The 26959-nt window shown below is 45.6% G+C and overlaps 1 protein-coding gene across 1 annotated transcript in view; it reads right to left on the bottom strand.

Moving 5' to 3' along the window:
• LOC122799503 (MLX interacting protein) overlaps positions 1 to 26959 on the bottom strand; it is a gene marked incomplete in the record, with an annotated part of 1086811 nt that overhangs the window by 712147 nt on the left and 347705 nt on the right. Inside the window, 1 exon segment of the mRNA XM_044068616.1 lies at positions 11474 to 11580. Coding sequence (XP_043924551.1) covers positions 11474 to 11580 — 107 coding nt within the window.

Here is a 26959-nt window from a genome sequence, read left to right as displayed (position 1 = left end):
GACAACACTCCCCTTAGAGTTGACCCAGTAGCCAGGAACTTAGGGACACACAGATAGTAATCTAGCTTTTGATCATCATGTGTCTACAGTGGTGAGGAAATCATTCTATGTTGCACAACTTACAACAAAGGTATGGCATCTAAGTCCAAGGAAGTCATTGGTTCCACTGTATTCGGCATTCATCAGACCTGTCATTGAGTGCAATGCCCTCTTTGGTATGTACCTAACCAGGCATATCCAACAACTGGAATGTACACAGAGGTTCCTCACTAAAAGAACACAGGTCATAAGTAATATGTCCTATGCAGACTGCCTCAAGGCCCTATCCCTGTATTCTGTATCCTGCATGCTTTTGAGAGGAGATCTATGCCGGGCATACAGGGCATTGTCAGACCCCACGCTGGCGGACCTCCTGCATACCCGTTCTAAAGACTTAAACCTTGCCTGTGATATAAATAGGACCTACTGGAAAAATAGGTATGTATCCCAGAGACTACCCAGTCTATGTGAAGCAGAATTCCTCCCTAACCCAACTCAAGTGCAACTTAGACAACTGGATGGGAAACCGAAAATCCGTCCCTGGTTTGAAACCTTATGCTTAAGTCAAACACTCTGCTTGTGCTGTGCTGACGAGGTCATAAGGCCAAAATATACATATCCACAGCTAGTGGGGTTTGGCTTTATTAGCCTGAAATTGTCCATTAAAATGATGAAAAGTCATGGGCATTCAGAATCACCAATTAGCTGAAACACCTGATGTTCATAAGGGGTCATTTGCATATATCCCATGTGCCTCTTATACAAGAGGTTTGAGAGGTCACTCAGTGGAAGTTCTAGCTTTACTGGAGTTTTCATTTTGATTTTACTGATTAGTTTTTCAGTGACTTTCTCACTTATTGTTTTAGTTTGTTCTTTTGGAAAAGTAATAGTAAAACACAAAAAACCCATCAAAAATAAAGCACTTGTCCACAATGTACACTAACTGCAAAATAACTGGTAAGTTGTCAGGAAGAGTTAATCAGCATAAAATCTTAACATTTTTCTGTCCACTTAAGTGTACACAAATACATAAAAGATGTGATAAGCAGCACACTTTTATATAAATATAGCCTCCAAATCAGAAATTAAGCCTACAGCTAAAAATAGCAGTCCAACAGGAAACTTCCAATATTGTTTAAAAACAGGTTTCTTACAGGGTAAATACTTTCAGTCATTAAATAAAATACAGCAATTTTTTTTTCTTAAAAGGGCAATGATTTCTGTGGGGACCTGCCTACCAGAAATGAAGCTTCAAGCTTGACTGCTGCCTCTGTGGAACCTCAGAGATGCTTCCTCTCAAGGCAACAAGTACTGAAATTGCCTTCACTCTGACTAATATTTGTTCTCCAAGGAGCTGGTCAGAAAGCATTCAGAGTGAAGGTGTGGGAGGGAGCCAGAGCCTTGTGAAGCTGACCATTTGTTTTATCCTAGGCAGGATACAATCCATATAGTCAGAAGGTTACTGCAGCAAAGAGAATTTAACACAGCTGGAGGGCTCTGTGTCTCTCCAGGGGCGAGTGTGTGCTCATGTGACCATAAAGCCTAGCAGCACTGGGTCAATAAGCTACTGGATATTTGGTGTCAAGATGCACAGCACTAGTTACCTGGGATAGTTCTGTTAAGCAAAAAAGAAGTTATGTTCTTACCATAACGTTCCATGTGAGTTGTTCATCTCGCCTTTGTTCTTACACACGGGTTCAGAGCCGATCCCTTGGCTCCGAATCGGCCACATTCCAAGCTCTGCGTCTAAGAGAAGCTCGAGGCACAGTCCCTATATCCCATGATCCTCTCCTGCTAACCCTCAGATCTAGTTTGCTATGAAAACCAGACAACAGAAGACATACCCGCCTACACATGCATACGTATCAATACCCATATACAAGTCTATACACAAAAGGTAAGGACAGATACACACATATATATATATATATATATATATATATATATATATATATATTTTACATGTCCGAATATGAACGCATACACAGAGGCAGGCAGTCCGAAGGGACCATGAGAAAGGACGACCAGCCACCAGTCGTACCTGTTCTTCCAGAACATGGAGGGGGAAGGAGGGTGGGAATGTAAGAACAAAGGCGAGATGAACAACTCACATGGAACGTTATGGTAAGAACATAACTTCTTTATGTGAAGTTGTTCGATCTCGCCGTTTGTTCTTACACACGGGTAGCGTCCCTAGCACCCTAAACCCCGGGTGGCTCACGGGAGAACATTCCTGAGCACAGTGGAACCAAAGAAAGCCCTGCCCCTGGAGGCCCTGTCCACTTTGTAATGAGTAATAAATGTATGAGGTTTGACCCAGGTAGCCGCTGCACAAATGGTATCTATCGGTAAGCGAGCAGCATGGGCTAAGGAAGTAGAAACAGCTCTAGTAGAATGAGCTTTAGCTTTGAGCGGAGTAGACTGATTGGAAGATGATTAAACAAAGTTTATGCAGTCCGAAAGCCATTTGGATAATGTGATCTTTGTTACTGGAAGTCCTTTCTTGTTATCTGCATGAGAAACAAAAAGTTGACCCGATTTCCTGAATTCTTTTGTGCTGACCAGATAAAATCTCAGCAGTCTGTGCACGTCCAATTTGTTTAACATGTATTCCAATTTATTGGTATGGTGCCTGAAAAAAGAGGGAAGTTCTATGGACTGATTAAGATTAGATTCTGAGCAGACTTTTGGTAGAAAGGACGGATTAGTACATAAGGTGATCCTGTCCGGGTGAAAGATCAGATACAGGGGTCTAATTGATAGTGCCTGCAGCTCTGAGACTCTGCGAGCTGAAGTGATTGCAACAAGAAAAAGGGTTTTCCAGGAAAGATATTTAAGTGGGTATGACGAAGCTGGTTCAAAGGGTGATAACATGAGTTGGGATAGCATCAGATTTAAATTCCAAGGAAAAACCGGACTTCGAATGGGTGGTCGGAGATAAGTTCCCTTCATGAAAGCTCTACAAAGTCTGTGAGACATGATCGTAGCTCCCCTTTCACCCACATGAAAATAAGATATGGCAGCCAGTTGAACCCTTATGGTGGACGTTGAAGCCCCCACGATGAAAGAGAGTAGATAGAAAATCTAGAATCTTATGAATAGGAGCAACCAAGGGATCTATACCTTATTTGGAAGCCCAACACACGAAGCGTTTCCACTTGCTCTTGTACAACTTTCTAGTGGAGGTTTTGTGGGAAGAAATCAAAATATGTTGTACTGCTGGAGACAAAAGATCTGACCTGGCTAAGCTGGGAAGTGGAGCAGCCATGCTGTCAATTTGAGGGACGAAAGAGAGGGGTGAAGAACTCCTGATGAGTGGGTTAGAAGGTCTGGCACTGGGTCCAGAGTCCAAGGTTCTTCTATTTGGTGAGCTTGGAGGAAGGGGAACCAGATTTGTCGAGGCCAGAATGGTGCTATCAAGATGATCGTCCTTTCCAGACCTTTGGCTTTCTGCAGAAATTTCGAGATTAGTGGAACCGGAGGGAAGGCATATAGGAGACCTGGGGGCCAATCGTGCACAAGTGCGTCCCTGGGGGCGCCCCTCAGAGGGGGAAGTAGGGCAAAATAGCTTCTGCATTTTGCATTCAAGGGGGATGCAAAAAGTTCGCAGCAAGGCTGGCTCCATCTGCGGAATATCCTATCCGCTACTTGACCTTTGAGGGACCACTCGTGAGGCAACAGGATGGCTCTGCTCTGTCTGTCCGCTATTACGTTGGATGTTCCCGGGATGTGCGTTGCTATGAGAAAGCGTCCGGTGCACACAGCCCATTGCCAGATTCTCAGGGCCTCTCTGCATAAGGGGTAAGACCTGGTTCCTCCTTGTTTGTTTATGTACCAGACCACCGACATGTTGTCTGTCTGAATTGCAACTGTCCCCGGAGATAAGTAGTCGTGAAAGTGTTGCAACGCCAGGAACACTGCTCTCAACTCCAGGACATTGATGTGCAGACTGTACTCCATTTTCGACCACTCGCCTTGAACTGTTCTTCCCTGAAAAAGTCCCCCCCACCCTATCAGGGAAGCGTCCGTGGTCACTGTGGCTATGGGGGGGACGACGAATGGGCAGCCTATCGTAAGCTCATGGCTGTTCATCCACCATCGAAGATCCCGCTTGCAAGACTCCGTGAGCAGGATATTGTGTGACAACGGTAGCCATTGGTAAGACCACTGTGCGAAGAGTAGCCACTGGAGGATCCTCATGTGCATTCTCCCTAGGGGGAGCGCGATAAGGGTAGCTGCCATCATGCCTAAAACTTTCAAGCCCTGTGAAGCGGGGACTCTTCTGTTTTGTAGAAAAGTAGAAATCTGTTCTCTCAAGGCTGAAACTCTTGCTTGGGGAAGCCTGATCAGAGTTAAGGTAGTGTCCAATTCCACTCCTATGAATGATATATGCTGTGAGGGCGACAAGGCAGATTTTTTGAAGTTCAGCGTTATGCCTAAACGGGAACAGAGATTGAATGTATAGTCCCTGGCTTGCAATAGGTGATGCCTGGTGGTGGCGGTAAGGAGCCAGTCATCTAAGTATGGAAACACCCGGAATCCTAGTCGTCTCAGGTGGGACGCCACTACTGCCATTAACTTGGTGAACACCCTGGGGGCTGAGGTGAGGCCAAAGGGCAGAGCTCGAAACTGAAAATGACTGGCTCCCAGCCGGAAGCACAGGTGATCTCTGGATGGATTGGCCATTTTTATGTGGTAGTACGCATCCTTGAGATCTATAGAGCACATCCAATCGTTCGTTTGAAGAAACGGAAGGATCGATTGTAGAGTGACCATCTGGAATTTCTCCTACTTTACGAAGGTATTGAGTTTGCTGAGGTCCAGTATCAGCCTCCAGTCCCCTGTTTTCTTTGGAACTAAAAAGAACCTTGAGTACGTTCCGGATCCTATTTGGTCCGCCGGGACTGGCTGGATGACTCTTTTTTTTCTAACAGCCTTTGTATTTCTATGGCTGCCTGAACCCACAGAGTGGGTGGAACATCTGGGAATCTTTTTTTGGGTGGGAGGATTGTTTAAGAGAGGGATGTTGTATCCTCTGGTTATTATGCTTTTTACCCAGGAATCTGAAGTGAGATTTAGCCAGGCTTCTGGGTATAAAGCCAAGCGACCCCCGACTGCCTCCAGAGTAGGACAACCTGGCTTCCCCTCAGGAGTGCTGCAAAGGCTTCCCAGGGACGCTATCCCTGTCGCCCTGGTTCTGCGGACCCCCTCAGCCGTCTGGGCGGCGTCTTCCATTCCTTCCCCCTCCTCTTGCCTCTGGAGGAGGTTTCACTAGGTGTGGATTGGAAAGCTCCCAGAGTCTTCCGGAACCACATTTTTCCACCTCTTTGCCCTTTGGGGTATGGTCTAGAAGGGGCGGAAAAACCGACTCCTACGGCAGACAGGGTCTTTCCTTCTTGCTCACACCTAGTGAGCGTCTCCTTCACTTTGGGCCCAAACAAGGAGGAGCCATCAAAGGGAGCATTAATAAAGGAAGACTTGAAGGCTTCCGCAAAGGAGCATAGGCGCATCCAGGATTGTCTCTACAGAGCGATCGCTGAAGCTGCAGCCCTACTCGATCCTTCGGCTGCATACGAAATGAGCCGCATGGATGAGTTAACGATAGAGTTTAGGGTATTGAGCTGTGCTGTCACCTTGTCTGAGACAGCAGCATCTGTGGTACCCTGTAGAGTATCTCCCAATTCCTTGAGGAGATCTCTCTGTAGATGGGTAAAATGAGTGAGATAGTTCAGCGATCGCATGGAAAAAGTCACTGAACTAAAAATGCGCTTCCCGTACCTGTCCATCGTCCTAGAGTCTTTGTTAGGAGGATGAACAGAGGAAGATGCTGCAGACATTTCTTTCTTGGTGGCCGCCGCCACCACCGTAGCATCAACTGGGACTCCCTTGGTGAGATACGCTTTATCCTGGGGAGCAGTGATGTACTTATTGGGCCTCCGAGGGATTGGTTCCAAAGTGTCAGGGGACTCCCAAGCCCTTCGAACTATTAAATCCATTAACTCGTCGAAGGGCGGAGTTACCCAGGAGGTGGAAGGTTGAGCCCCAAATCCTTCAGCAACACCGACTCGTCCTCAGTGGGGGCAAGTGACTGCCAGTCACCCCTCTGTTCGAGAATTTCCAGGATGTTGGCAAACGAAACATCCTCGGAGGAGGACCGTGGGGACCCCTCTGACTCATCCAAGTCGGTGTCCGATGTCAATGATTCTTGTGGGGAATCAAGGTGCCTCCTCTTGCACAACCTCTTCCTCGGGACTTCATCAGAGGGGGCATCTTGCGAAGCTTCCGAGGGGAAGGGTTCACCCTCTGGGGCTGACTGAGGCTTTGGGTCTCTACGCTTGGTGGGAACCAGTGGTGCAGAGACAGAACTCGGACCTTTTCGGGGAGGGAGAAGAGGAATCTGAAGATGTGAACGTCTTACCAGACAAAACCTTCCTCATGGCCTCGAAGGCAACGGAGCCCCGGGCCGAGGACTCCACCGGTTCCGAAGAAGACGGTAGCCTCCCTGGGCCCGGAACCACGGGCTCCGATCCAGAGGACGGAGCCGAACTAATCTGCGCCGAGGCACTGAGGGGAAGAGTCGGAACCGAAACTTCGGTTCGACTCTCCCCCGCGGAACCGCGGAGAGACAGTCAGCTCCGAGACCCCTCGATGGGTATCGAGGGTGTCGAGGTCAGTGGAGCCGAAAGCACTAAAGAAGGCTTCGGCTCCGGGGGATCAACAATCATCAGATCCTCGACTCCCGGCTCGGATGAATCGATGGGTCTTGAAGGAGGATCTATGGATGGAACAGGAAGGGCTTCAAGCTTCGAAACCAGTTGGGACGAAACTGCAATTAGTTTGGATAAGGCCGTGTTCTCCCTCAGTTTCTGCACCACTCGATCCACATCGGTGTCTGACAGTGCTCTGGAGGAACGGGGTCGAAGAGGTCACCGAGCGAAGGATCAATGAAGGGAGCACTTCTGACACCGGCTCCAAGACCTGGATCTCGCCCCGAGGCAGCAGCTCGGTGCTCGGCTCCAAGGTCTGTGGAGCCGGCGACCGAATCATAACAGAGGTACTCGGAGCAGATGACCTGGGCTCCGATACCTTCGAAGACTTCGACCCCTTCGAAGACTTAGATGACTGGTCTGACCTCTCTAATGCCTCCTGAAACTCCGGCTTCAGGAGACCCCTCTCAATAAGTTTCCTGCGTCTTTCCATCATAACTCTGCCACTAAACGAGTGGCAGATGGAGCAGTCCTCCTGAAGATGGTGAGGGCCTAGGCAGTAGACGCAGGAAACGTGGTTGTCTGTTATGGACATTTTCTGTCCACACTGGCAACGTTTGAAACCAGACTTGGCTTTCTCCGACATATTGAACAAAAAATACAGTTGTAATACTAATATATAAATATATACACAATAACTAACCTGAATAACACACAGGTAAAATTTTTTTTAACAAGAGTTTAACTAGTAAACTTCACACAGAAAATTCTGACAGAGCCCTGACAGAAAGATATTGGCTTAAGGCCTAGGAGCAGCCGCTCCCAAAAATACTTAAACACTACTTTTACACTATTTTAAACACACGCACAACTACTACTAACTAATAATAATAATAACTCTAAATATTTTAAACTTTTGAAAAACAGAGAACTTTTTATACATATATATATATGTGTAGAAAAAGAATACTGGCCCGAGCTCTCACTCGACGATGAGACCTGTTGCAGCGGCAAACTAGATCTGGGGTTTAGCAGGAGAGGCTCATGGGATAGGGACTGTGCCTTGAGCTTCTCTTAGACGCAGAGCTTGGAATGTGGCCGACTCGGAGCCGAGGGATCGGCTCCGAACCAGTGTGTATGAACAAACAGCGAGATCGAACAACTTCACATAGATGGACATAAAACCTGCAAAACAAACTAAGGATTGCCACAATGAATATAGGCTCACTAACAGGATGCAGCTTAGAAGTGGACGACATGATGGCAGAGAGGAAACTGGACATCCTCTGCATTTAAGAGACAAGATAGAAAGACAGCGGAGCAAAGTCACTTGGCTTCATATACTGACTCAGAGGGAGGACGGATCAAAAATGGTGTGGGACAGTCTTCTGAAGACAGTGAGGGATGTCAGCAGAGTTAATGATGGATTCATAGTAATCAGAGTCTAGTGTAAAGATAAGCTGAATTTTGGTGAGGAAAACTGCATTTAGGCAGCAGTTTCAGGGACTCCTAGATACAGCAGGACAAAATGAGTTATGTTGATAATGTTGGACCTGAATGCTCATAGCATAATATGATATAATATAAAGACTGCCTGGGTCCTCATGGGTGGGACAATAGCTTGATAGTGGCCAAAATATGGCACATTAAGAGACAGTCACAAGATCATATACAATAGTGATCAATAACTTGGGTAGACTTCCTCTTAAAGGCATTGGGATTGAATTAGAGATTGCAAAGTCATTCCCCTGTGAAGCAGTCAGCCTACAACATAAACCACTGGTGGCCACCATCAGCTGCAAGTAATGGCCAGAGAGGGTTCTAAGGTCAACAGCGACTAGGCTGAACAGCTGGAAGCTGACTGGAGCAAAAGCAGAAGAGTTCAAAGAAATCTCAGGACACTAGCACATCAGGATTAAGAGGAAATAGCTAGAGATGAAGAATGGCAGCATGTGGATGAGACAGGTACAGAAATAAAATACATAAGAAAAGCTGGTGGTGGAAGGCAGAAGTCCAGGAAGTTAACAGAGGAGCAGTGCAGTAAAAGTGGGATATAAAAAAGATGGACCAGGGCCACGCTAGGAAAAAATACTTATTGACCAGCTAAGAGAGCAATTGCAATAGCAAAGAACAAGGCATTTAAAGAGACTACCAGCTTCTGGAAACTGTTTCAACAGATGGAACAAAAACTATCAGGCTGTGAGACAAATGTATAGAAATGTGAGGATAGAGATCAGACACAATTCATAACGGATGCCAGCAATAATCCACTCACCAGTCCATAGGACATCTCATAAATATGGAAGGAGTACTTCCAGCAGCTTCTCAATGAAGAAATCCCAAAAGAAACATACCGCCCCATACACAGCCTACAATGAAAGAGGAAGAACCTACCCTAAAAGTAAGAACTACACTACGAAAAATGAAATCAGGAAAAGCAGCAGGCTCAAAATCACAACAGGTATGATTAAGATGTCGAGTGACTTATATGACAAATGATGTCTGAGGGTACTTAAAGCAGTATGGAAAAAATATCCCAGATGACCAGAGAATAAGCACTCTACTGCAATTGTTCAAGAGCAAAGGGGGCATTCACAACTGTGGGCAGTACAGAGATGAAAGTCCAGACAGGATGACTGATAAATGAATATGCAGAGCAATAGAAAGTAAAATGGGAGAGGAGTAATTTAGGTTTGAACCAAGATGCAGCACAAATGACCCGAAGTCCACAGTTAGAGAGAGGGAGAGAGTGGTAAAGAAGCTGGAGATGAGATAAAAGTCAATCCTAGACTTGACGACAAGGTCTCAACAATGCGGACTTGGGCCATCCTGCAATGGTTTGAAATCTAGGAAACACTGGTAAATTACTACAGGTTATGTATAAAGACACTGGTAAGTACAAACATTATTTAGACTCGCACAGGGATTCCCCATGGGGGATGGGTATGCATCAGGGTTCAGCTCTAAGCCCATTGCTGTTCATACAGGTGATGGACTACAATAACAAACAGATCGAAGGTGACAGATCAACAATATGAAATTATGACCAGACTCTGAACAGGAACTTCAGCATATAAGGGAATGGAAAGCAAAGCTAAAGACAAAAGGGATGAAAATGACTGCAGACATGGCGGTAAATGGGGGTAAAATCAGAAGTGAAAACTGAAACAGAAGGGAAAAGGTTAACAGATTCACATATCTGGGAGGGGTAAATAACAAGAAGGGAAATCTGAACGCGGAGGTCAAAGCTAAAATCAGAGGTGCGGCAGTCAACTGGCAAAGAGTGTCAGGAGTAGTGGCAGACAGACAAATGCCAAGAGTTAGGTGAACAAAACAGTAGTACAACCAGGACTTCTGTAAGGTAGACACCTGGGCAGTAAAGGCAGAACAGATGAGGAAGCTAGAGATGATGGAGATGAAGTGCCTGAGATGGGTGGAAGGATGCATACGGTGGGAGATGCAGAAGAAATGACTGCATCCCAACAGAAGCAAAATAATTCCAACTGGAGAGAAAGTAAAACAGAACAGATTAAGGTGGTTTGGGCACATGTGCAGGAAAGCAGAAGATGATCTGAGAGAGAGCTAGAGAGGAAAAAGGCAAGAGGAAACAAGGAGGTGCAGCCAAAATATGGGTGAACTGCATGAGAATACCTGGAACAGTCAAGCATGAATGCAGAGGAATGTGGGACAGTAACACTGAACCGAGAATGGTATAGACAGTGAATGTGATACCCTGACCCCACATGGAAGGAAATGGGGAAAAAGGGGGTTACTGATGACAACTATGATGAAGTCTCAAAGTTTTTTTAAATCAGGGAAAAGTACACAAAAGTAAAAATAATTCAAAGCCATAAGGCATTCAATATTGATGCACTGCTAACACGTTCCTTAAACATCTACTGTTAGCAGAGTACTTTGCACAACTGTATCCAACTTCCTTTTATCCTGGTGTCTCCAAAGCATTTCTCATCTTTCCACATCACTCACCTTCTTTAGATCATCTGAAATAATTACTATTCATTTTCAGAAGAGGTTGTCTGAAGTCACGCTTCTAAAATTACTTCAGCAACTTAATTCAGTATGTACCAGTAACAACTTTGTTTCCCTATATAATGGACAAATAAATGAACACGTACTCCTTGAAAATGCTCATCATGATTACTTCCAAGAGGTGCAGTGCTTTTTTACAATATGCACTGGGCATTCATGTGGGTGGGTGGTGTATGTTTAACAGAAACTGAGAATATGAATTGCTGAAGAACGTCTTTCTGTTATACTAACTTTGATCCCACAGCCTTCATTTGCAAACTATACACCTCTGAGTAAGTCATTTAACTAGAAGGTGTTATCAGCTCACCCTTCATTTGCAAACTATACACCTCTGAGTAAGTCATTTAACTAGAATGTGTTATCAGCTCACCAACAAAGAGAGGTAGTTAAGTTTAGTGAGCTTGCTTGCTTACCAAATTAATAAAAAATTGTTAGCTGAAGTGTTCAATTTCAAAAACACAGTGTAAGCACAAGCAGGTGAACAGATGCATTTACTGATATACAAGTGCAACTGATTCAGCAGGTACAAAAAACAGGGTTCCTTTATACGTAAAATATTACAAGGGAACACTGTTAAGTAATGCAGCTCAAATCTCCTTCAGGTATTTTCTTGATGAGCACAGACTAACATATGATCTTTTAAGATAGCACTCTACAGTAATAAAGTGTCTTCATACTCTTGCCATGACAACACTGGACTGAGGAATTGTGGAAGTCAGCATCCCTTCTCCCTTCAGAGGTACAGGTGTCACAATCACAGTTCTTGGTTGTCCCTGATAGCCACCTATAAAATAAAATTTAAAAAAGGATATAATTAAAAACGCATAGAGGCTATACGTTATAATCACATTTTAGTACTTAATATTAAAATGATACATTTCTTTAGCCACATACTATACAGAATCTAGTTAGCACATCAAGAATTCTGTCTGCTGTCAATCTCAAAGGCAGAAAAAAATGACTGCTATCTGATCCATAATACCAGGGTACTATGAACTAATCAGTTACTTACCTGCTAAAAGACTAGGTGTTCAAACCGACCCCCCCCCCCTCAAAAGACAGACAAAGTACAGTTTTGTACCTACCATAAATGTAGATGTCCGAACTGGATAGCATCTGCAGTCATAACAAGTGGGTTGTCCTGTCGTCAGGCAGCCCTGCAGTCGGCCGGATTCCAAAGTCCGGGTCCGGCTTCGGCTGATGTCGCACTCCATCCGACGTCATCTCTGTTGGTCCTCGGGTATAAAAGCATCAGCCGACGCCATTTTCCTCAGTGTTTCTTGCCCCAGATGCCAGTAGCCCTCTTGCAGGCTAAAAAAATTGGATAGATGCCAATGTTTCCAAATAGATAGAGGTAAACACAACAATAAGCATATATGTACATATATACAAACAAATACACCATAAAAGACTCCCCCCCCAACAGCTAGCTATTAGGAGGGTAAACACCCTAGGAGTACCACAGAGGGGAAGGAGGGAGGGTAATCCTGACTGCAGATGCTATCCAGTTCGGACATCTACATTTATGGTAGGTACAAAACTGTACTATGTCCTTCATGGATGCATCTGCAGTCATAACAAGTGGGTAGAATACCATAGCCAACTAGGGGAGGAGGATAAAAGTAGATTATGGTGTGTTTAGGATCCCTTGCAGTACAGCAGTGGCAAACCCTGCTCGGGATCTGGAATATAGAGGCAAATTATAATGCTTGGCAAATGTATGCACGGAGGTCCAAGTAGCCGCCTCAATAATGTCTTTGGTTGCCACTCCTCGTAAGAAGGCTGTGGTAGTGGCTGTTGCCCTTGTAGAATGAGGTCTTATGTTCTGTGGAATTGGTTTTCCATGGAAGGAGTAACAGTATCGTATGCAATTTCCTATCCATTTGGAGATTGTCTGTTTGGAAATAGCTTTTCCTTCCCTTCCTGTTGCATAGGCTACAAAAAGTTGGTCAGTCTTTCTGCTATTTTTTGTTCTGTCCAAGTAGTAGCGTAGCTGTCTATGTACATCCAAGGTATGCAGTATTCTTTCCCCTCTGTTTTGTGGGTTGGGAAAGAAGGTAGGTAGGTGGATTGCCTGGTTTAAAGACACTCTGGATACCACCTTGGGCATAAATGTAGGATTAGTCCTCATGGATACTCTATCTTGGTGGAAGATTAGGAAGGGTTGCACTGCCATTAAGGCCTGTAGTTCTGAATTCCTTGCTGAAGTAATTGCCAGTAGGAAAGCAGTTTTCCATGACAGGTGTTGTAGGTCTGCTGTTGCTGCTGGTTCAAAGGGTGATAGTGTCAACTTTTCTAGCACAAAGTTTAAATCCCAAGCTGGTAATGGTGGTTTCCTTGGAGGTTTCACATTCTTGATTCCTCTGAGGAACTGCCTGAGCAAAGGGTGCGAAAAAACAGGTGGATCAAAGCTGTATTCTGCTGAAATAGCTGATGCATGTATCTTGATGGAGGAGTAGGACAGGCCTGAATGAAGAAGTTCAGCCAGATACTCCAGAATGTTAGGCATATCTATGTTTGACACATCTTTTCCTCTTTCCATACTCCAAATGACAAACCTTTTCCATTTTCCAGCATAGTTCCTTCTTGTTGAAGGTCTGCGTGCTTCAAGAATAATGTCTTTCACTGTTTGGGAAAGTTCTGGATTAGCTGCTGCTATGTGATGTTCCATGCAGTCAGTTGCAGCGTTTTTAGGTTTGGATGTATGATACTGTAGTTGTTCTGAGTTAACATCAAAGGCATCAGAGGTATCGGCCACATTTTGTTCCGAGACATGCTCTTCAGTAGTGGGTACCAGTGTTGTCTTGGCCAGTTTGGAGCTATCAGGATTATCCTTGGACGTTCTTCCTGGATTTTTAGTAGTACCTTGTGTATCAAAGGAAGAGGTGGGAATGCATATGCTGTTAGGCCTTTCCAGTTGAAGGAGAGTGAGTCCACTTTCCATGCTAGTGGGTGGAATGTCCTTGTGCAGAATTTTTTGAGCTGGTGATTGAGAGGTGATGCGAATAGGTCTATCTGTGGCAATCCCCATTTCTTTGAGATGGTCTTGAAGATGTCCGGGTGCAGCTTCCATTCGTGGGCATCCGAAGTGGTTCTGCTTAATATGTCTGCTAGAGTATTGTCTTTCCCCGGTACAAATATTGCTTGTAACTGAATGTTGTAGCTGAGTGCCAGGGTCCACAGCTCCAAGGTCACTCTGCATAGGGGATATGAATGAGTGCCTCCCTGTTTGTTGATGTACCACATGACTGTGGTGTTGTCTGTCCTTATCATCAACTGGCCCTCTTTGAGAAATGGTTTGAACTTTTGGATTGCCAGTTTTACTGCCAGCATTTCTTTTAGATTGATGTGCAGGTGAAGTTGATCCTGTGTCCACAATCCTTGCACGCATTTGTCCAGCATGTGTGCCCCCATCCAAGGTCTGAAGCGTCTGTTGTGATGGTTTGGCTTGGTTGACATCTGCGAAAGGGTAGGCCTGGGTTTGACTGGCATGCCTGAGCCCACCATAGGAACTCCTGTTTTAAGCATGGAATTAGTGGGATTTCTGTTTCTAGACTGTGTCTGTGTTGGGACCATAAATTCTTTAGGTACCACTGTAGTTTCCTCATATGTAGTCTGGCAAATGGGACCAAGATTATGCATGATGCCATGAAGCCCAAGGCCTGCAGAACTTTTCTTGCTGTTAACTTGTTCAGTTTTGTTAGTGCCAAGAAGTAAAGAGGAAGTTCTTTTGTTTTTCTGTAGACAGGAATGCCATTTGTTGTACTGTGTCCAATTCCGCGCCCAAGAATGTCCTTGTTTGGGATGGTATCAGCCTTGACTTTTGTAAATTGACTGTGTATCCCAGTGCTTGTAGCAAGTAAATGACCCTTTGTAAATCTGTTGTCAGCTTGCTTTTGTTGTCGCCTTGTAGCAGGCAGTCGTCCAGGTATGGGTAAATTTGAATTCCCTGTAGTCTGCAATGGGCGATTACTGATGCCAGGCATTTTGTGAATACTCTGGGCACAGTAGATAAGCCAAAGGGCAATGCTGAGAATTGATAGTGCTCTGATCCTGCAAGAAATCTGAGGTATCTTCTGCAGATTGGTCGTATGGGGACGTGCAGGTATGCCTCCTTGAGATCTAGAGTTACCAGCCAAGACTCCTTGCCCAGCATGGGAAGAAGTTGCTGTAGGGTCAGCATTTTGAATTTTGGGACAATGATGTATGTATTTAAGGTGGACAGGTCGAGAATTGGTCTCCAACTTTTTCCTTTCTTGGAACTAGGAATAGTCTGGAGTAGAACCCCTTTCCTTGTTCTGCTGTTGGCACTCTTTCCACAGCTCTCATGTTTGCTAACTCCATTATCTGGCGTAGAGCCTCTGTTTTTTGATTTGGAGGTAGATTTGGCATTCCTCTTTTGACTGGTAAAGTGTGGAAGTGAAACCGGTAACCTTGATCTATGGTTTGTAAAATCCACTTGTCTTTTGTTATGTAGTGCCAGTTCTTTGAAAATAAGGTTAACTTTCCGCCTAGAGGAGCTGCTATTTGTTCCCTGGTAGGCGGATTTAGGATTAAGTCACTGTGGTTGTGCTGATGTAGTGGCAGTGGCTGTGTCTCTGTTGTTACCTTGCCACTGTCGTCCTCTGTAGGCACCTCCTCTGGATTGGTTTCTGCCTCTGGGACGTCTATTCCTGCCCCTTTGAAATTTTGTGGAGTCAGGAAAGGACCAATTTTTGGCAGGCCAGTTCCTGCTAAACCTTGGGGGTTGAACCTGCAAGAAATCTTTAACAGTTTGAACAGATTTTGCCTTTTCTTCCATTTTCTTCATAACCTGCTGGGCAGGTGTACCAAACAAACTTGTCTTGTCCATAGGAGCATCTAGCAACTTAGCTTTAACATGATCCGGTAAAGCTTGTTCCTTTAGCCATGCATGCCTTCTTATCACTGTGCCTGTCATGGCTGATCTAAATGAAGCCTCCAGTGCATCATAGCCACATTTTAATGAATGGTTGCTAACCTGTTGTATGTTATTTACCATCTCTAATACATATTTCTTATCAAGAGATTCATCAGTGGTTAGTTTTTTAGTTAACTGATCAAGCATAAATTCTTGGTATTGTATCATGTGAAACTGACAGTTTAAAGCTCTAGCTGAGAGAGTAGCTGAAGTGTAGACCTTTTTACCCCATCTGTCTAATGACCTTGCTTCCCTTTCAGAAGGAATAGGGTTTTTAGCTGTGGTCGCGGCTACTGCCTTGGGACCCTGGGAAATAGTTTCTGGGTCTGCAAGCGGGGCCTTGTAAAGGTGGTGATGAGTATCTGGCACCCTGTAAAATCTGTCTGGTTTGGCAGGGTCTGGGGGTAAAGAATCTGGAGCGGAGCAAACATCACTGAAAGCATCATCCACCACAGAGAGAACAGGAGGTATAGCTAAGGGCCTGTGCTGTGGGAGGTGCAGAAAGGTCCTAAGTCTTTTTCTGGAGTCTGAAAAATCCTGTTGCTGCCATTGGAACTGTTCTCGCATGGCATGCAAGGTTTCCCCAAAGGAGAATTCTTCTGGTGGGGAAGCAGCTGGAATGGATTCTTCAGCATCAGAATCTTCAAAATTGGAGAAGGGAGCCTCAGGCTGGTCAGTTATGTCTGATTCATCAGCAGAATCATCAGAAGACACTGGCTCAGGGGGCTCTGCCCTAGGTCTCTTCTCTGGGGCTGAGAGGCCCTGTCTGGGTGAGATTGAGATCCTCTAATTAAAGAAATTAAATCTTCTGCCAAAGAAAGCATTTGAGAACTAGAAGAGGGCCTGGATGTGGGGGTTTTACAGGCACTGTCTTAGTAGTCTTGGCTGCTTTAGCCCTGGCGAAGGCCTTAATGGACATGGCAGCTGGAGGCCTAGTAGCACCACGTGCTGGGGTAGAGACATCCAAGGGGATAGTGTCTGATAAGTCAACCACCGTAGTGGGTAAAATTTCTGAGGTCGATTCAAGAGTTGTAGCAGGGGCCTCAGTTGTAAGAATAGGTTCAGCTGTACTTTGATCAGTTTTCTCGGTTTCAGCGAAACCGAGACACTCATGTTTGCTTTACCGTGGTTTCGCCGAAACCGCGGACCGCGAGTGTCGGTCTTTATCTTTGCTTTTGGGGTAGTCGGAGGATCCGGCGGCATAATGTACGCAAAATCAGAACCGAAAAACTGTTCTGCAAACTCCGACCAACGCCTAAGCGTCTCGGTTGAAAGAGGCACAGGCCGAACAGGCTGCTACGCGTGGGCTGGGCCTAAACAAGGCAGACAGTAAGAGTGGAAATCTTTATGAGGTATTTGTTTCCCACAGGTTAAACAATTGTTAACTTTTTCTGACATCGGCTGAGGCAAGAAAGAGTCCCCAACGGGGTACTTAGCTTTAGAAGTCTTCGAAGTAGTATTCGGTAGAAGTAATCTCTGGATCCGACCGACCGGCACTTGCGAACAGCTTCTGCTTGGCCACGCGCAAGAAAGACTGAGGAAAATGGCGTCGGCTGATGCTTTTATACCCGAGGACCAACAGAGATGACGTCGGGTGGAGTGCGACATCAGCCGAAGCCAGACCCGGACTTTGGAATCCGGCCGACTGCAGGGCTGCCTGACGACAGGACAACCCACTTGTTATGACTGCAGATGCATCCATGAAGGACATCTAATGCAACATAAAACTATGAACACATTTAGAAACAGACTGATAGCATATAAGGAAAGTTTGACCCATACAATCTACCCCCAACTAGTGGGTAAGATGCAAATTCTAACTAACTTTAAGTTGCAAATCTTAATTAAAAAAAAAAGTTATGTACTCACCATAACATTCCATATGAATCATCACTTTTCATTTGCCTTCAACCTATGAGAATATGGATCCGGTACGGATCAGACTCTGCCGCATTTTCCAGCATCTGATTCAAGCTCCAAGCTCCTCCCCTATCCATAAGCCTCATCTCCCTCCTCTCCTCAGATAGAGTTTGCTGCAAACAGTAGCACCCCAACCTAACCATGTGCCTAACACTCTGGCATTAGCACCCATATGCACCAAAAGGAAGACAGAGGCTCACCACAGTAGAGGCGGCATTAGCACCCATAAGCACCAAAAGGAAGACAAAGGTTCACCACAGTAGACGCTATGTCTCTTCCATCTGGTCCACAACACAGCCCACGTAAGGCAAGGGGAAGGAAGGAGAGACGGCTGAAGACAAATGAAAAGTAACAACTCAGACTGAATGTTATGGTGAGTACATAACTTTTTTATCTGAAGCTGTTGTTTTCATTTGCTCTTCAACTTGAGAGGTAGAGTACTCACCTACCAAAAAAACCCTGGGAAGTCCTCATGGAAGGATGTTCCAGAGAGCATGGCAGAGCCAAAGGATGCCCTGCTTCTGGACAGGAGATCTAATTTACAATGCAAAATAAACGTGTGTGATGATGCCCAAGTAGCTGCAGAGCAAATGTCATCTAAAGAAACCCTAGACCAAAAAGCCTCTGAAGCAGCCACAGGCCTGGTAGAATGTACCCTGACATGATTTAGTGGCGATAATCCTTTGGCTTTATAGGCCAAAGCTATGCTCACAGATCCAATGAGCAATCGTTACTTTTGAAACAGGATTTCCTAAGAAAGGCTTAGTGAAGGAAACAAAAAGCTGATCAGACCTATGAAATGTTTTTGTTTACTGCAAACAGAAACGCAGCTGCCTATGAACATCAACCAAATGCAACTTATACTCTTCTATTCTGGAAGTTTGGAAAGAAAATGGAGATTGATGACCTGGTTAATATTAGATTCTGAAGCCACTTTTGGAAGAAATGAGTTCGTCGGTAAGAAAACCCTGTCTTTATGAAACACCATATAATTGGGCTTGACAGACAAGGCCTGGATCTCAGATACTCTTTCAGGCAAAGTAATGGCGACCAGAAAAACTATCTTCCAAGACAGGAATTGCAAATCCACTTTAGCTGTTGGTTCAAAGGGGGAAGAAACCAAGGCTTGTAGAACTAGGGTAAGATCCCAAGGGGACGTACAGTCCTTAACTGGAGGCCTAAGTAAAAAGGTACCTTTCAAAAAGGCTTTACAAAGCTTGGAAGAAGCCAAGAAAGCCGAATTGCCTCCTATATGAAAACTGGATATAGCTGCCAATTGTACCTTTACTGTAGAAAATCAAGCATCCTGATGAAAAATGTCAGCCAGAAACTCCAAAATGGCTGGGACTGAAGCAGTGAAGGGGTCTAAATCATGCTGAGAAGCCCATATAGAAAAACGTTCCACTTACTGGAATAAACCTTCCTAGTGGAATATTTGTGAGCAGCTACCAAAACCTTATTAAAAGAAGACAGCCTTTGAGTCCTATCTAGCACCGGAACTGCAGCAGCCAAGCCATGAGCTTCAGACTGACCAGATCTGGGTGTGGAATCCCTAAGGAATGTGTGATCAGTTCCGAACTGGGTTTAATGTCCAAGGAGGACACACTGCATGAGAGCACCAAACTTGGCGGGGCTAGAAGGGGACAATGAGGCTCACCAAGCTCCCCAGCCATTGAGCTTTCTGAATGAATTTTGGGATCAGAGGGAGTGGAGGATAAGTATACAGATGACCGGAGGGCCAAGCATGAACTACAGTGTCTCTGATGGACACCCCCATAGGCGGTTCAGAGTGAAAAACTTGCTGAACTTCACGCTGGAAGGAAAGGCAAAGAGACTGCAGCAAGGCCGACACCACTTTAGAAAGATCTGTTCCACTACTGAAGGATTCAGAGACCACTCGTAAGGCATCAGAATAGGTCTGCTAAGCCTGTCTGCCAGAATGCTGGACCTCCCATGAATGTGCGTTGCCACCAGAAAAAGGCCAGAGAAGCTCGACCATTCCCACAAATTCATGGTTTTGCGACAACAGGGATAAGACCTGGTTCCCCCATGTTTACTGATTTACCAGACTGCAGACATATTGTCTGTCTGGATGGCAATCGTCCCTTGGGGAAGATGGGCATGAAGAGCTTGCAATGCCAACAGCACCACCCTCATCTCCGGGATGTTGATATGCAGAAGGGTCTCCAGGGAAAACCACGTGCCTTGGACTGCCCTTCCAATGCAATGCCCCTCCCACCTAAATAGGGAGGCATCTGTGGTCATCGGGGCGGGAAGGATATATGGACAACCCAGAAGATGATCCGGGGACTGAAATCACATAGAACTGATTCCCTGCAAGCCCAAGATAAACAAACTGGATGAGATAATGGCAGGTCTAGCAACAACCACTGGACCGCTAGGGTCCACTGGAGAACCCTCATATCAGGGTGATCATGGCAGTCATGGACTCAAACGCCAGAAGAACTGACTCCTCAGGGGAATACTGGGTCTGAACAATGTACAACACATGGTGTCTGAGGGATTGAAGTCTGTCCGGAGTTATAAAAATCTTGCTCTGAGTGGTATCTCAGCCTCAATGAAGTCGAGAACTTGAAGTGGATCCAATTCGGACTTGTTGAGATTTATGGTTATGCCTAGCTGGTGGGTGGTTTGGAGAAGGAAATCCCTGGCTTGACAGAGTCAATGCCTGGAGGGAGTGGAAAGGAGCCAATCGTCCACGTAGGAGAAGACCTGGAACCCCTGCAACTGCAGGTGAGCCGCCACCATTGTCATCACTTTGAACACCCTGGGGGGGTGGTGGTGAGACCCCAAGTGAGTGCTCTGAATGGATAATGATTGGCTCCCAGCCAAAAACAGATGAATCTCAGAGCGTCTGTCCATTCTGATGTGGTAGTGCCAGTCTTGGAGGTCCATCGAGCACATCCAGTCATTTCACTGTAGAAAGGACAGAATGGATTAGAGAAGGACCATCCGGAATTTTGTCTTGACAACTGACAAGTTTAGGGTTGAAAGATCCAGGATGGCTCTTAAGTCCCCTGTCTTCTATGGCACCAGAAAGAAAGTACAGTTTTGTACCTACCATAAATGTAGATGTTCGAGTGCTAATACAGCTGCAGTAATTACAGAAGGGTTCTCTGCCGTCAGGCGGGTCCTCGGTCGGCTGAATTCCAAAGTCTAGGTCCGACGTCGGTTGTTGTCGCTTTCTTTCCTGACGTCAGTGTGACAGGGGTATATAAGACACAGCCGACGCCATTTTCTTCAGTCTTTCTTGCCCCAGATGTCAGGTGCCCCCAGAAGGAAGGCAATACATAAAATATATATATAGTCATGCAATGCAATATAATCCAAAAATCAGTAGTTGCAAGCAAATACACCATAGAAGGATAACCCAATTCGGTTGTATGAGGAGGTGTTAGCCACTAGGCCTTTACCAAGAGGGGAAGGAGGGAGGGAAACCTGTACTGCAGCTGTATTAGCACTCTAACATCTACATTTATGGTAGGTACAAAACTGCACTATGTTCATCGTGCATACAGCTGCAGTAATTACAGATGGGTAGAATCCCAAAGCTACGCACAGGGTGGTAGGCACTAGGTGGAACTGGGAAGAGCCAGAATGCCCTGCAACACAGCAGTGGCAAAGCTTGCTCTAGTTTTGGAGTATAAAGGCAGGTGGTAGTGTTTTGTGAAGGTATGCACAGAACTCCAAGTGGCTGCCTCCAAAATATCCTTGGTAGGGACTCCTCTGAGGAAGGCTGTAGAGGTAGCTGTGGCCCTTGTGGAGTGGGATCTGATACCTGTAGGAACAGATTTGCCATGAAAGGAGTAACAAAACCGTATGCAGTGGCCTATCCATTTTGAAATTGTCTGTTTGGAAATTGGCTTCCCTTGAGCTCCTACAGCATAGGACACAAAGAGTTGTTCTGATTTCCTGAAAGGCTTTGTTCTGTCCAAATAGTAACGTAGCTGTCTACGGATGTCTAAGGAATGTAGCAGCCTTTCCCCTTTGTTTTGAGGATTGGGGTAAAAGGTAGGTAAGTGTATGGCCTGATTTAAAGCTACCCTGGATACTACCTTAGGCATAAATGACGGGTTGGTTCAGAGGGAAACCCTGTCCTGATGGAAGATGAGAAAGGGCTGCACAGCCATGAGGGCTTGTAGTTCAAACCCTACGAGCTGAGGTAATGGCCAGAAGGAAAGCCGTTTTCCAGGACAAATATTGCAAATCTGTTGAGGCAGCTGGTTCAAAGGGAGGCAAAGTTAATTTTTCTAGAATGTAATTAAGATCCCAGGCTGGTATTGGTTGTTTCCTTGGAGGTCTTATATTCTTAGCCCCTCTGAGGAACTGTCTTAAGAGTGGGTGAGAGAATAAGGGTGGATCAGTGTTGTATTCTGCAGAAATGGCTGAGGCATGAATTTTGATGGAGGAAAATGAAAGTCCACTGTTCAACAGCTCAGCTAGATACTGTAATATCTGAGGCAAATTCAGTTTTCTAGGATCCTGGCCTTTTTTCTCATTCTAAGCGCAAAACCGTTTCCATTTTGCGGAGTAAGCCTTTCTAGTAGATGGCCTTCTGGCCTCCAAAATGACATCCTGCACCTCTTTGGAGAGTAGGGTCTGTTGTGGTGTTAAGGAATTTTCCATGCAGTCAGATTGAGTGTTTTCAGCTGAGTGTTTTCAGCTGACTGTGAAGAGTTTTGTAGCTGTGCTGAGTCAGTAGAAGAGGCATTAGAGGTAGGGTCCAGGGAGGAGTATGTGAGGCTCCTCAGGGGTGGGTACCAGTGTTGTCTTGGCCAGTCTGGAGCAATCAGTATCATCTTTGGTCTGTCTGCTCTTGCTTTCAAGAGCACCTTGGGCAGAAGAGGCAAAGGAGGGAAGGCGTAAACTGTCCGTGCTGCCCAACTGAAAGAAAGGGCGTCCACTCTCCAGGCCTTTGGATGGAAGATCCTTGAGCAGAACTTTGTCAATTGATGATTCCTGTGGGAGGCAAAGAGATCTATGTCTGGCCTTCCCCACGCTTGGATTATCTTTGTAAACACTTGAGGATGCAACTTCCATTCGTGTGGGTCTGTCATATTTCTGCTTAGATTGTCTGCCAGCGTGTTTTCCAATCCTGGCAGGTACTGTGCTTGAAGTTCGATTTGCCATTCCAGAGCCAAGTTCCAAAGTGACATGGCTAGCCTGCACAGGGGGTATGAATGTGTTCCTCCTTGTTTGTTTATGTACCACATTACTGTGGTGTTGTCTGTTCTTATCAATAATTGCCCTGGATGCAGGAGGTCCTTGAAAGCTGTAATTGCATTTATCACTGCTAGCATTTCCTTTTGATTGATGTGAAGGTGCTTTTCCTTTTGGGACCATTTACCCTGAATGCACCTATCTGTCATGGGTGCCCCCCAGGCGTAGTCTGAGGCATCTGTTGTGATGACTTGATTTGCTAGAGACTTGCAGAATGGTAGACCTGTGTTTGTTTGGCATGCTTGGGCCCACCATAGAAATTCCTCTAGCAAGCATGGGATTATTGGTATTATTGTTTCCAAACTGTGGCTGTGTTGAGACCATAGGTTTTTTAGGTACCATTGAAGTTTCCTCATATGCAATTTTGCACATGGGATTAGAAGAATGCAAGATGCCATGAAGCCCAGAGCCTGCAGGATTTTCCTTGCAGTAAGCCTGGTACAATTTGCTAGTATTTTGAAGTACTGAGTTAGTTGCCCCTGTTTTTCTGGTGTAAGATAGGCCATCTGGGTGTTTGTGTCCAAGTTGGCACCCAGGAAAGTTATTTTCTGAGATGGTGTTAGCCTGGATTTCTCTTTGACTGTGTATCCCAGAGAATTCAATAACCGTTTTACATAAGCCAGATGTTCCAGAAGTATGTGTTTGCTGTCCGCTTGGATCAGGCAATCGTCCAAGTAAGGGTAAATTTGTATCCCTTGAAGTCTGCAGTAGGCAATTACTGATGCCAGGCATTTCGTGAATACTCTGGGCGCAGTAGATAAGCCAAAGGGCAATGCAGAGAATTGATAGTGGATTGAATCTGCAAGAAATCTGAGGTATCTTCTGCAGCTTTGTCTGATTGGGACATGCAGGTATGCCTCCTTGAGGTCCAATGTTACCAGCCAAAACTCCTTGCCCAGCATGGGAAGAAGCTGCTGTAAGGCGAGCATCTTGAATTTTGGTACGAGTAGAAATGCGTTTAGGATGGATAAGTCCAAAATGGGTCTCCAGTCGGTTCCTTTCCTTGGTACCAGGAATAGTCTGGAATAAAAACCTTGACCTTGTTCGTGAGTAGGTACCTCTTGAATAGCTTTCATGTCCATGAGCTTTGAAATTTGTATTTGAGCCTCTGCCCTTTGATTGTGTGGCAGGTTCGGCATGCCTCTCATTTTTGGAAGAGTGTGAAAATGAAATCTGTAGCCTCTGTTTATAATGTCCAGGATCAATTTGTCTGTTGTGATAATATGCCAATTTCTTGTAAATAATGCCAGCTTTCCTCCCAAGGGTGCTGCCAGCTGAGACTTGCTTGGCATGAAAGGGAAAGTCATTGGGTTTGTTTCCTGTATTGTTGTGCACTGTCTTCGCCACCTCTTGGTGCTGGAGTTTGCCATTGTCTGCCTCTATATGATCCTTGAGATTGTCCTCTGTCCCTTGTGCCTGTATCTACCTCTTTGGGGCTTGTCCGTGGCTGGAAAGGACCAGTTTTTGAAGGCCAATTTCTGCTGAAGCGTGGTGGTTGAACCTGTAGAAAAGCTTTGACAGTTTGCATAGATTTAGCTTTTTCTTCCATTTTCCGTAGTATCTCCTCAGCATTAGTACCAAATAATACATCCTTTTGTAAAGGAGCATCTAGTAGTTTAGCTTTAACATGATCAGGCAAGGTTTGTTCCCTAAGCCAGGCATGTCTACGAATGACTGATCCTGTAACTGCAGCTCTACTTGAGGCCTCTAGAGCATCATAGCCACATTGTAAGGTGTGCTTACCCACTTGTTCTGCACTATGCATCATATCCTGAAACTCCTTCAAATCTGGTTGTTCAGGTTGTGACATTTTATTCCTTAATTGTGATAACAGAAACTGCTGATATTTAAGCATATGGAACTGACAATTTAAGGCCCTCATGGCTAGGGTGGCCGAGGTATATACCTTTTTTCCCCACCTTTCTAAGGATCTAGACTCTCTTTCGGAAGGTAGTGGATTCTTAGCAGTAGAGGCCTTCATTCCCTTGGGGCCTTGAGATATGGTTTCAGGGTCAACATTATGGCTTTTGTAAAGAAACTGGTGAGAGTTAGGAACTCTGTAGTACCCATCAGGCTTGACTGGGGCAGGAGGCAGGGAATCCGGATTAAGGCAAGCCACGAGTAAACATCATCAAGTATGTCCAAGACAGGAGGTATCGCCAGAGGTCTGTGTTGAGGTAGCAAAGAAATTCCCTAAGTCTTTTCTTCGAATCAGAAAAGTCTTGGCCTTCCCAATGGAAGTGTTCCCTCAAGGTATGCAAGGTTCCCCAAAAGAAAAATCCTCTGGGGTAGATACAGAAGGAATGGACTGCTCTGCATCAGCATCTTCAAAAGGGGAGTAGGAGTGTTCCTCTTCATCAGAATGTTCTGAAAGAATGGAGCCCTGGTCAGAAGAGGGAGAGTCTTCCTCCACTCTGGGTCTCTTGTCCGGAGGGGGTTGGGAACCCCTGATAAGAGTAATTAAATCCTCAGCCATTTTTAGCATCTGCTTTTTAGGCATGGGGCCTGGAGATGGGCCCTGTGCAACAGGCCTCTTGGGATGCATGGCTGATTTGGACTTAGTAAAGGCCTTTATGGAAAAGGAAGATGAGGGTCTAAAGACACCATGGGTGGAAGTGGACCTGTCCACATTAGGAGGCTCAACACTCACAGTGGCTTCGGTAGCTGTAGTCTGGGTATGGGCCGAGGCACCTGCGGTCTCGGTTACAGAAGACACCACCAGAGAAGTGTCGTCGGTAGTCAGGGGCTGCGTAGGCGCCTCTCTGAGAACCGGACCACGTGTAGCCGGTTCTGGCATGGTGTCAGTGGAGACCGCGGACCTCGCGTGTCGGTCTTTGTCCTTGCGTTTTTTGGACAAATAGGTAGTCGGAGTCTCCAATGATATTTTATAATCAAAAGCTTTACCAAAAAAGTGCTGGGCGAACTCCGCCCGACGCTTAATAGTGCGTTTATTGAAAGTAGCGCAAAAGCGACAGCCCGAGACGTCGTGGTCTGGGCCTAAACAAGGTATGCAGAGGGAATGGAAATCCTTATGCGGTATTTGCTTCCCACAAGAAATACAATTGTTAACTTTGTCTGACATCGGTCTGAGGCAAGAAAAGTTTCCCCAACGGGGTACTTAGCTTTAAAGAAGACTTCGGTTTCCAAATTTCTGTAATTTCAGGAGCTGGCCGACCGGCACTTGCGAACTGCTTCTGCTTCGGGCACCGCACGGCAAAAAAGACTGAAGAAAATGGCGTCGGCTGTGTCTTATATACCCCTGTCGCACTGACGTCAGGAAAGAAAGCAACAACAACCGACGCCGGACCTAGACTTTGGAATTCGGCCGACCGAGGACCCGCCTGACGGCAGAGAACCCTTCTGTAATTACTGCAGCTGTATGCACGATGAACATCCTGGAATAGATGCCTGATCTGGATTGGTCTGGGTAGATGGGCTGGATGACTCGTTTTTCGAGCAGCTTGGAAATTTTCACTGCTGTCTCCTCCCTCTGGTGGAATATCTGGGAAGTGCTTGAGTGGGACTGAGGGTTGAAGGAAGGGAATTGAGTATCCTCTGGATATAATCTGCAACACCCAATGATCATCAGTGATGGACTCTCAGGCTGTTGGGTGCAGAGAGACATCCCCCAACTGCTTCCACAGACGAGCAGTCGGGCAACCCTTCAGGGCTGCTGTGAGTGTCTGTCTGGGAAAAAATCCAGAGACCACTGATTCCTCGGATTCCCTCTGCCACGAAGATGGCATCTGCAAGAATGTGTAGGATATAGAACTAGAGAAAAATACGAAGGGTGAAAAAAGGAAGAAAGAAAATTAGAAAAGGACCTTCACTTACCAGGAAACTCGAGCTAACAGACCACAATGCTGACTGAACATGCGGCAATGGAGATCTGAGGAGAGGAGGGAGACAGGGGCATTATGGGTAGGGGAAGAGCTTGGATTCGATGTTGGAAAAAGCAGCCGTTTGATCCGTAGTGGATCCATATTCCCACAGGTTGAAGATCAAATGAAAACAACTTCAGATCTGACAGTTCATCTTCTCCAGAATGATGCCCCCCCTTAAA

This window comes from Protopterus annectens, chromosome 4.part0, assembly GCF_019279795.1.
Source record: "Protopterus annectens isolate FY-2018-M chromosome 4.part0, PAN1.0, whole genome shotgun sequence".
In the NCBI taxonomy this organism is placed as follows: Eukaryota; Metazoa; Chordata; order Ceratodontiformes; family Protopteridae; genus Protopterus; species Protopterus annectens.
This window is presented reverse-complemented; position numbering and strand designations above follow the sequence as displayed.